General features: G+C 39.8%; 1 protein-coding gene across 1 annotated transcript in view; it reads right to left on the bottom strand.

The window, feature by feature from the left end:
- The window catches only part of LOC124133726, a 37,838-nt gene extending 25,450 nt beyond the window's left edge, over positions 1-12,388 (bottom strand). Inside the window, exons 1-6 of the mRNA XM_048388221.1 lie at positions 12,138-12,388; positions 10,273-10,490; positions 8,426-8,612; positions 7,562-7,663; positions 6,025-6,135; positions 2,963-3,112 (exon numbers count right to left, since the gene is read on the bottom strand). Of these exons, the coding sequence (XP_048244178.1) occupies positions 2,963-3,112; positions 6,025-6,135; positions 7,562-7,663; positions 8,426-8,612; positions 10,273-10,490; positions 12,138-12,291 (922 nt within the window). The 5' untranslated portion in view covers positions 12,292-12,388. The remainder of the gene's footprint in view (positions 1-2,962; positions 3,113-6,024; positions 6,136-7,561; positions 7,664-8,425; positions 8,613-10,272; positions 10,491-12,137) is intronic.

Raw genomic sequence — 12,388 nt, 5'->3', positions numbered from 1 at the left:
GTATTTATGTCGAGCTATCCGTCGTTCGAGTGCCTATGTTGCCGATAACCATGATAACATTTCTAAACTTTAACCTTTCACAAAATATATATGGTGTTAAAGAAATTCGAATTTTCATAAGATTTCAGTGTTCACGTAAAATAGACAGCACAAAATGTACCCACGTGGAAAATGGAACCTAGGCCTTCGACGTGACGAGCGAACATTTAAAGAACTGAGAACAAATACATTTACCTGCACAGAGATAATAACGCAAAGATATGACATGATACTTTCTGTCCTGGGTGTCAAGGCAGTTCATTAAAAAGGTGAAAATCGACAAACTTTTCTCATGTATTTTTCATTTCGGATGGACCATCCGAACATTCAGTGTAAACCGGAGGCTACATTGGGGTCCAACCATTTCATATTCAGATGATTACTAGTAAGAGAGTATTATTCTACTTGGTGTCACCATTCCTGCTATTTTATTAAAGGTGTCTTCAAATATTGATCGCCAACGATACGAACGAACGCTTTGAACACTAATAAGAATTATTGACAATTTTATTGATATGAATACAGTGATAATTTTTGATATTAATATCATTATAACTTACTACCCGAATACAAACAAATTATGAATTAGAACTTATTTAAATTTGAATCGATATTTTCTCCGCCTCTCATTAAAACATTCTGTAACATATACATAATCTTTCGCTGTGTTTTCTGTTAGGTACATCAATAGTCTGTACATGATATTAATATTCACTCATACAAATTCATTTCGATAGCACATAACAGCACAGCATTTTATTCTTATCTAGAAACTAAATTCATTACGTTAGTTTTTTAATGACCTCACAATAGTCGGTTTTAAAAGATAAAGACTTGCGTGGTCAGTTTAGCGATTCTCTGAGGAATGGTATCTTACTGTAGTGGTGGATACACATGGATTCAATGGATTCAATGGATTTCTTATGATAAAATATAACAATGCCCATCAACAGCGTCATATCCAATTAAACCACTGGTTACGTAAGAATTTTCTACATCCATGTTTTGTAATAGGGAAATCCTACTTCTAGAATCGACAGATTGGAGCGATTTCTCTGGCTTTAACCGTGTTATGGTTGAAACATAATTTCTCTATACTGTTGCATAATGACCAACAGATGTGTCAGTTGTACTTCCTGACAAAGAATCAACTGCAGAATTGAGTGAGTGAGTGAGTATGGTTTTACGCCGCTTTTAGCAATATTCCAGCAATATCACGGCGGGGTACACCAGAAATGGGCTTCACACAGTGTACCCATGTCGGGAATCGAACCCGGGTCTTCGGCGTGACGAGCGAACGCTTTAACCACTAAGCTACCCGACCGCCCCTCAACTGCAGAAGAATAGCGCGATGTGATTATAATAGTTCACATTTAAGTAATCTGACGTCATACATTCTAATAAACCAATGGACACAGAGACATATCAGTGGATCAAATTAATGATAGCCATTCCGTAACCTTTATCAAGACGAGTGAGTGAGTATGGTTTTACGCCGCGTTTAGCAATATTCCAGCAAGATCACGGCGGGGGAACACCACAAATGGGCTTCACACATTGTACCCATGAGGAGAATCGAACCCGGACCTTCTGCATGACGAGCGAACGTTTTAACCACTAGGCTACCCGACCGCCCATTCACAACACGAGAGAGTAGTGTCCCTTCATCCGATTCTCGATACAGTGAAGCTGCTGATGTTTACTGGCACCACCCTTTACTTGGGAACAGACATCGCAATTGGCTGTTCAGAGTTACATCCCTTAGGCGCGTCATGATCCTATGACCGTGGGTTCGAATTCCAGATTCGCCTTGATTTGGGTAATTGGGTTGTCATTATCATACTTGCGTTCGTGGGTTTCACCAACATAATAAACGTCTCAGACCTGCCTCACTCCGGGTTTTCATGATGGGATTTTATTGGAAAAAGTTTAGAAATTGTTACACTTACTATTTTTTAGAAAAATATATAGTCTCATATTTTTAATTCATTAAATATCTGCTTTTGCTGCTGTAGATGAAAAATATCTTGTCTCCTTACAAAATCCCAGGCCCTCAAAAAGTATCAAATCATTGGTCCTTTCTATTTTAAGTGTAAAACTGTTATTTCAACTTTCAGAACTTTCTCATCCATATGGTGTTTCTTTGTTCCACACCCTAAGTTTAGCATGTGTCAGATAACGAGGTCTAGATATTGACGTGAACGTTAATATCTATCCATGGTTTTAGTCACATGTTCCTCCCAGCATGTACATTCTCCGAATCAGCTTTCATAAAAATCATTATATTCTTAGAAAAGGAAAATTATGCTTAATAAGTGTATTTTGTCTTAGAGAATATACAGGTAAATATGATCGAAATCATAGATTTCTAAGTGTTGGCCAATTATGGCAAACAAATGCTGAATCGCGGTGTCCTTAGTGATAACTAATAAGTGAATGAGTGAGTATGGTTTTACGCCGCTTTTAGCAATATTCCTGCAATATTACGGCGGGGGACACCAGAAACGAGCTTCACACATTGTACCCATGTCGGGATCGAACCCGGGTCTCGCGTGATGAGCGAACGCTTTAACCACTAGGCCACCCGACCGCCCCGATAACTAATATTAAAGGCAACAATGTTACAAAAGAGCATGTTTTGAACAAGGTAACGCTTGGAGGTAAAGATGCTGAATCATCATATGCTCAGGATTTACGATTCGCGATTTGTTTTAATAAGTAGTTGTTACACTGAAAACAAAATGTCATTATCAGTATTTTCGCATTGTGTTTTGTGGTGCTCGCCCTTGATGCCAGGGATGTTAAGCTGTCCGTCATGCATATGGTAACAAGGATCCTCTTGAAATAAATACTAATCTACTTGAAGAACACTTTATTGATATCTTTAATAAAGCAACAGTTACAGGAATTTTCTTGGCGGTTTAGGGGGTAGCTGTTGTGGCACCAGCAGTGAGAGCTTTGACTTGGTCTGACAGGGAACTTGGGATCAGCACTTTATCGATCTTGTGGACAACGCCATTGAGGGCACTCAGCTCAACTTTGTCGAGGGTGCCATCGTCAACCTCGTAACTGACTGGAATGGATAATCAAATTGCATTCATCGTTGTTGAAAATGGAAATCAAACCTGTTGGAGAATATGATTATGTATAAAATGTAGTTGGCTGCAGAGTCACAATACAACATGGTATATGTCAGATGGTTGGTATCACTTGAAGGTTATATCAATCAGATTAATGCTGTATGGTAGAAAGAAAGTTATTTTTGTATCAACTGTTTAGTATACATTATTATGACACAAGTCACATAAATCAGCAATACACTTTGCATCTATCTCTCCTCTTCGATCCTAAGTGAAAACGTGCTAAAACAAAGGTTTCAAGCTTTTGAAAAAAATCGCCCGAACACCCCTCGCATCACCATGGTCACCTCCCAACAATCTGGGTCAAGCACACTCTGTATGTATGTTGCCTATACACTCTAGCCACGTGATTTTCCCAGCCAAATCATTCTCTTTCTTAGCTTTTTAGGCTAAGGAAATTGAGATCTTGGTATGGACGGGTGGGCATACAAAGTGTGAGATAGGACAAGTATATAAATATATAATTTAATGTACAATTTACAAATTTTTAAACTTAGCATATCTCACACTGCCAATGTATTTCACGGTTGGAAGGTGGGGCGCAACTCCCTAGCCTACAGAGAAGTGCTGTGATCCTAAGGCGTGAACAGAGGAAAAAAAAATACGTCGTGTACTTATACATGTATGTAAATCATGTTTTTAACGAAGGGTAACGTATGGAATACTGTAAGGGACATTCTCGCGATCTCGCATTCTCGCGATCTCGACCTTTCGAAACGCGCTAAATATACCCAAAACACGAGAATTCTCGTGTTTTTGGCATATTTAGCTCGTTTCCGAAGGTCGAGATCGCGAGAATGTCCCTTACAGTATTCCATAGTAGCGTAACCGTAAAGTTAAACAAAACGAATACAATTGAATCGATGTTTAATCCAGCCGACCAATTCTTCAAGATCGTGGTATCTTATCTCCCACAGACGCATCCCATGAACAGTGTTGAAGGAGCCTGCGACGATGAGCCGGGAGATCTAAGATGCCCAACATCTTGTCTTGAATCGGTCAATTTCCCCACGAAAGCAAGCCTCCTCAAGACGAAGATGCGATCGAGAAGCTCTTTCTCGTGTATCGTTTCGGGGAAAAGGGTCCATGGACTGAAGGTAGCAATCCCAATCATGTGTCATATGAGTATACGCAGGACACGAAGTCGGGTTCCAAGATAGTTCACGGCACTGGTGATGGTAGGTGTAGGAAGGTGACAGATCCCGATGGTGAGAGTCCGGATGATGAAGCCAGTCCGGATGAAGAAGGAGCCAAATGAGACCCCGCTTGAGCGACGATGAGAGGAGGATCCACATCCCGATCTGCGATTCTTAGATGAGTATCGTACACTATAGGTTCGACGAACCTTTGGAGCCATATGGTGAGACTAAACAAAGTAATCCTGTGAAGTGCGTAGATCCTGTGAAGTGATGTTAGCCGATCCTTCGAGGTTCGCCGAGAGTTTCAACGATCCTATGATGTTCGTTCATCTTCCGGGGTTCACTGGAAGGCTGAGTGCATGAAGCATGGTGATCAGAAGACGTTCGCCGATCTTTAGAGGTTCGACGAACCTTAGAGATGTGTTGGTCCGAGGATGAATCGCGACTCATCTAGAGAAGGTCTCTCATGAGATGAGACGCGAGGGGAAGACGCCGATCGGAGTCTGCCGGAGTAACTCGAGGTAAAATCGACTCGGATATTAAGGGATCCACCTTAGCCATTGCCTGGAAGTACCCTCCGCCAATGGTAACTGAGTTATCGATCGTCTAAGTGGAAGGTCACGGAGAAGTATTCCGAACCTCCAAAAGGTTCGTCGAAGGCAAAATGACCGAGGCCGAAGTAGCAGTACTAGGGTCCGCAGGATCCGCAACAGTCGCGAATACTTTCGAACGTCCATGATTAGACCGCGAAAGAAACACCGAAGGGCTTGAAATTTATTTATAACAATAAACAAGCCCTGATCTGTGTAGCACATCACCACATTGGAACGACAATGAATTGGTTGGGGAAATCACGTGACTAGTGTGTACAGGTCAACATGCATACAGAGTGTGCGTGACCCAGATTGTTTGGAGGTGACATTGGTGATGCGAGGGGTGTTTTTTAGTGGCTTGAAACCTTTCTATTAGCACGTTTCCCACATAGGATCGAAGAAGAAAGAGAGATGCATATTGTGGGATAGGATAAGTTTAAAAAATAATAGTTTCACTAGGATAACTATTGGCCAGTTTAGCATGGCCTACTGCCAAATTCTAACGCTGCAACAGGTCTGAATGCCGATGTCGTGTATTCGATGAACTATATCACGACCAGAAAGAAGAAAGCGATAGATTTCAAAGGCGTGTTTTTCATTAATCCTTTTGAAATTTGATAATGTGATTTTTAGATATATATACTGTAAATATACAGGGCCCTTTGAATGCCGATGTCGTGTATTCGATGAACTATATCACGACCAGAAAGAAGAAAGCGATAGATTTCAAAGGCGTATTTTTCATTAACCCTTTTGAAATTTAATAATGTTTTTTAAATATATATACCATAAATATACAGGGCCCTTTCGAGACTCAAACAATGCAATAGCTGGCTTTTTCGTGGTGACTTAATCATCAAGGTGATTATGAGGATTTCAGAATGAACATGACATGCGTTTGTTAAACCCCACTAGTCCAATATATCCTACTAAACTATTGACAGAGATGCTGAGAAATTTGAAGCTTATAATGAATCATGGAACAATAGTGAATGAATGAATTAAACTGTATGGTCACATTCACAGTATATCAGCCATATCTGGAATAAATTGAATAACAATAATCAAATGTATCAGATACTAATAAATATCAAGACAAATGATAACACGTACAAATGAAGCGGTGGAGCCTGATTCTGTCGGCCTCCTCAAAGGTATCAAGAGATGTTGAGTGGTACCCAGCCTTGTACAGAGTCCCAGGAATAACGTGGTACTTAAGGATACCTGTGGACGACGAGAAACACTGTGGGCACACATAGTAATACAATAACTGATGAAATATACAATAACCTGATGTTAAAACTTTTCGATCAATGTATATAAAAACGATGATTTGTAAATCGTACATGTGCACTAAACCTGCGTAAGAAACCCTGGACATATATATATATATATATATATATATATATATATATATATATATATATATATATATATATATATATGTCATCACTGTCAATCAGTTTTATTCAGTACTTAAAAGGCCACAAGCCTATAGTACAATGCGTATTTACATGTAGGTGACGTGGTTGTTAACTAACAATTCCGTTTCTATTTGACATCGCGTGATAAACATATGTTGACAGGTTACATAACATAGTATCATTAGATATATATGTCAAGAAACCCTTACGCAGGTTTATGACACATGTACGTTTTTACAAATCATTCTGTGTGAGAAGTGAATTACAGCAAGAAAAACGCAACTCATAGACTTTAGTGGCAAAGCATTTTTTTTTAAAAAAAGAACAAGCACCTGTTCTTTCTGAAAAGAACTTACAAGTGCAAAGCATTGTAGGAACAAAATAATACTCCTTTTTTGCAGTGTATAAAAAGTGTCCAATACAGTTCTTTAACTTATATTTATTTTACCAAAACATACCAATGAACAACTATTGATGTTAGAAAAAGGTTATTGAGCTTCCGAACATATGCTGATCTCAAACTGAAATCCCAACATTAAATTAATTGGTTGCTCCTTAAATAGTTACTGATATAATTGTTTCCTGTCTCCTGCTGCAACTGAAGATCAGATGATGACAAGTATCACCCAGTTATTATCAGTGACAATTACTCCAGACAATAGCTATACTACGGTGGCCCATAAGGGACATGGAGTCTGTTTTTCAATATTTTGATATTTCACTTACTCTTATCGTAAACCTTTTGCACATTAACACGATTTGTCATACAAATATGTGATAAATCATGTATAAAGAAGATATTGAATCGCTGAAAAGTGAAGCGAAAATGTCAAAAGTTAAAATGAAAATAGTTTTCTGTATTTTCATTTTAGATTTTGACATTTTCACTTTTGTTTTTGACATTTTCATTTTAGTTTTTGACATTTTCGCTTCACATTTCAGCGATTCAATAGCTACTTGAAAGTACATTTTCCATGTTTTCGGTTGTTTTTATACATGATTTATCACATATTTGCATGACAAATTGTGTTAATTTTCAAAAGGTTACGATAAAAGTAAGTGAAATATCAAAATATTGAAAACCCGACTCAATGTCCCTTATGGGCCACCGTACAATACTTACTAAAGAGTTAATCACTAATCATAAATGTTGCATGACTTTCTTTGCTCAGTAAAATAATAAAATATCAGTAGTGTAAATCATTACAACACACTGTTGAACTTACTGGTGAGGAGAGTTGGGTTGTTGATGAGGGCTCCGACGACGTCGGATCCCAGGTCAGCAAAAGCTTTGTCAGTAGGAGCAAACACAGTGATTGGGTGCTGGTCTGAAAACACAAAAGATGGTTGTTCTTTCACCCATGCAATGCTGATTGGCAGAAACTATAACTTCAATGACAAAACGTTCATCTTTGAAAATATGCTTTGCCTTGCTTACTCCAATGGGATATATGATGCGTAAACGCTCTTTGATTTGATTTTCGGTTTGAATCCCATATTATGATTATAGATTCATTCGTCGTGGGATTTACAAAATTGTAGACGTCTAGAACCTGGATAACGGTATATCCTCCAACATCAAACTGACACGTTTTGTCATTGCGTTCACCTTCCAGAACCAGCTAATTGCCTCATACAAACGCACACACCATACTTTGAGCCACCAGATAATTATAAGCCACGGAGGAAATTATGTACCAGTATTGTTACTTGGGGAAATGGTGTATTGTCAGACTCTTGTGTTTCTACAATCATAAACGAGTGCTGGAGTAGATAAGTGGTTACAGCGGTCTCGTCAAGCCGAAAGCTACGTCCTATTTCAAATTTGGTTTACTAGTATTTAGATCCCGCTCTTGTTTTCCAAGCCGTGATATTCTCGACCATCACTGCTACGCAATCCAGAATGTTATGTAAATGAACCCCTCCAACACATTTCAGCAATATTTCAGCAATATTTCAGCAATATCGCGGGGAGGGACACCAGCAATGGGCTTCATACATTGTACCCATGTGGGGAATCGAACCCGGACTTTCGGCGTGACGAGCGAACGCTTTAACCACTAGGCTACCCCGCCACCCCATACATGTACCTTGGAGGAAGTTGGTGAGGCCGGCTTTCTGGACTGCGGCCAGGAGGGTGGTGAGCTCCCCGTCGTTGCTGACGATGTCGACAACGGTTCCAGATGGCGGCATCATGACTCCATTCATGAGGTGAACAACACCGTTGCTCACGACATGGTCAGGGGAGATGATGCGTTGTCCCTCTGCAGTCAGGCCCTGGAATTACAAACATTTCATATTGGGTCCTTTTACAGACCAGGAGCATCAACCGTAGTTAGACAATTCATTTACATTTTTGAAGTCATGCTTTTTTTGATAAAAATGAGAGTGAAAAAATAACAATCATTTAAGGATTACATTTTTATACTAATCAGAATATTCCAATCAGAATATTCAACATTAATCTCAGTTTAAAATGAACATATTCTTTCCTGGACTATGCATTGAGTTATGTAATAGAGGGAATTTTACAAGGGATTTACAACGCGTAGGCAGGAGCTCAGGGGTATTGTGATATTAGAGAAAAACGCCACCTTCACATATGATTATCTGTAATACGTCCTCTTTACAGGTTACATGTACGTGTGTGAAGATAGGTCTTCAGCAACCCATGCTTGCCGTAAAAGGCGACTATGCTTGTCGTAAAAGGCGACTAACGGGATCGGGTGGTCAGGCTCGCTGACTTGGTTGATGCATGGCATCGATCTCAATTGCGTGGATCGATGTTCATGTTATCAATCACTGGATTGTCTGGTCCAGACTCGATTATTTACAGACCGACGTCATATAGCTGGAATATTGCTGAGTGCGGCGTTAAACAACAAACAAAAAACAAAAAAACATGTACGTGTGAGAGAAATCATGTATAATCAGTGTGAGAAACCACAGGCCTATAAATGTAAAGTGTGCAAAGCGCAAGAAGGACGTTTACAAACTAACAACAACTGCTTTGATACGACTTTAAGTGACATCATAAGTCTCATTCATTTCTCACTTCAATATCGATTTGGACATGTAAACAAATAAAGCTCATGAAGATACGGGTCCTTGGATCAGATGCCAGATTTTCAGGTGCGCGCATATCGTTTGCGTTAATCGTTGAATTTCAGTTTTTTAAGTTCATTTTCTACTCATATGTCACAAAATGAACAATATTATGGGATTTTAAGTTATATTCTTCATGACGTTCCTTTTTCTATCATCATGTTATGAACATTTAAAAAAACTGGGACTAGTTATATGTATCTTTTGCTTTCATTCCGATTGTTGATGCTAGTTATATTTTAGTTGTGGCAATGGGTATTCAAGTTGTGTCAATGGGTATTCAACTTATGGCAATGGGTATTTAAGTTGTGGCAATGGATATTCAAGTTGTGGCAATGGGTATTCAAGTTGTGGCAATGGATATTCAAGTTATGGCAATGGGTATTCAAGTTGTGGCAATGGGTATTCAATTCATGGCAATGGGTATTTAAGTTGTGGCAATGGGTATTCAAGTTGTGGCAATGGGTTTTCAAGTTGTGGCAATGGGTATCTAAGTTTTAGCTATGTGTATTCAAGTTATGGAAATGGGTATTCAATTTACGGCAAGGGGTAATTATCACATGTTTTGTTCTACAAAAAGCTCAAATAACCATCAAAACATCTTTCTGACAATTAGGAAATTCATACTATACCATTTATTGATCTTTCTTTCTAGTAGAGTCAAGTTGCAGTTTATTTTAGAAAATTCAAAGAAAATAATACTTATGTGCACTCAACACATCAGTTTCTCAAAATCTAAGACCGGTAGGTCTGATAGTTAATGGAATATGTATTACAACACCAATGAAGCACTTTAGCCGTAAGGCGAATTCGAGTTATTTGCAGCACTTACGCCGACTGACAAATAATGGTTCATTCTGATTTTTGAGCCCTGGAGAGAATCTAGCTGAAGTTCGTTGTAGTTGATGTCGGCAGCCTTGTGGATGCCGCTGACGACATGATACTTCAGTACAGCTGCAAGCTTGGCAGTGTCGTTCTGGAGGCTACCGAGGACGGCGGCGTCGAGGTTACGGAAGGCTCTGTCGCTTGGTGCGAACACGGTGAAGGGACCTGTGAGAATCAAACAAGAGAACGCTGTCATCGATATTCCCCAAAAGTTGGATACTTGTCGCGAATAATTACAGGAAGCTTGTTACCATGGAAACTCGAAACATATGTGTTTAAAAAGTCCCACACTATCACATGACACCATTTCACCACTAAACTATCCATGTTCCACGTTTGGGAAAAAAATATTGTAAATTGTTCAAGAACCGGAAATGACCACTGTCCCCTTTTTCAGTCCATGTCAAAGTCGTTGCCATGGACACGGGAAAATTTACTTTTAAAGTTCACACGGGGTAAAACCTTGATCAAAGTCATGCGTCTTTCCCACCAGGTTCCGCTACATTGTTTACGAGACGCCTTGCTACTGGGTGGTCATTCGAAAGTTCGTTCGTGAGTGATTACGGGGCAGTTTGGAATCTAGTACTGACTTACTCTGGTCGTATTGAGGTAAACATATCAGCTAGAGTTTTTCATATACTCCGGGGTTTTTTTTGTAATCCGTGGTTGTCTAGTTTAGGTCAAGTACCAATTTACTACTGGGTGTCAAGTTATTCTTTTGATCAAGCAATGATTGTGAGCTTACAGATTCCGTAGTACCTTAGATAAGTACCTTATATCCTCGGCAAAAGTTTTGAATTTTCCTTCCCATTCACACTGAGTTAATTATCTCTCGGGTGTTAACTAGTTGCATCCGATGTAACTGAATGTCGCACTTTACTGCATCTTGTCAAATATAATGTCAAAGATATATTTAGCTACTCTCCTGTTATTACTGTTGTGCAGTTGTTAGCTAATCAGCTTTTTGTGTATTTGCTCTGATTTAATTAATAAGTGATCATTTTTAATGTAAATTGGGTTTGTGATCTTTATCTTGTCGCACTATTCCCATTTTAGCCTCAGTCAAGTCATTGCCATTGAAACTTATGTGTTTTAATAAATCCCAAACTATCAAAAGGCACCAGTTCACCACTTGACCTATATATTTGCCAAGTTTGGTGAAAAAGAATTATGCGGATTTCAGGATCTGCTCCGGAAACGACATCCTGCTCGAACAAACACGGGGTGGTCGGGTAGCCTAGTTGTTGAAGCGTTCGCTCGTAACGCAGAAGCCCCGGGTTCGATTCCCGACATGGGTACAATGTGTGAAGCCCATTTCCGGTGTCCCCCGCCGTGATATTGCTGGAATATTGCTAAAAGCGGCGTAAAACTATACTCACTCACACGAACGAACACACTACGAACATACCCTACGAAAAAGAGCGCAAGAGGAATTTACAGGCAACAGGTGATGAGAAAAACGCAACTTGATAGCGATGTCCTCGTCTATTTCCTGGGTATAATGCATGGTGTCGTGACATTGCTGGAATACTGCTACAAGCGGCATAAAACCACATTCAGTCACTCACTCTATTTCAACCAGGAACCCAATACCCGTGCTCGGCGGTTTCATCGGACTGGTAAACGTCTAAGACCTGCATCACAGTGGCTTTCCTCCCACATTAAGTTGACACGCCGTGATATAACTGGATTACAGTAAAAAGCGGCGTTAAACACTACTCACTCACTCACTCACTCACTCACTCACTCACTCAACCAGGAATCAGGCAATAAAAGTCACTATAATTACGTCGTGCCCATCCATGAACTTACCATCTCCTTTCAGAGTGTCAGTGAGCCCGGCCGTTTTCAGAAGGCTGACAATTTGGGTGTAACGCCTTGACGTCAGGTAGTCGACGATGTTGGGTGTAGAGCCCTGTGCCGATGTTGCCACCACCAGCGAACACAGAATTACCAAAGCGTGCATTTTGTTGTCTATGATCGGCGTCACCTCTCTTCCCAGTCTACTGTTGAAGAAAAGCAAGAAGGAGTGGTCCCCTCGGGTGAAGCAGCTATTAGGTCGC

This window comes from Haliotis rufescens, unplaced genomic scaffold (genome assembly GCF_023055435.1).
Source record: "Haliotis rufescens isolate VD_foot unplaced genomic scaffold, xgHalRufe1.0.p SCAF_7, whole genome shotgun sequence".
Lineage (NCBI taxonomy): Eukaryota > Metazoa > Mollusca > Gastropoda > Lepetellida > Haliotidae > Haliotis > Haliotis rufescens.
This window is presented reverse-complemented; position numbering and strand designations above follow the sequence as displayed.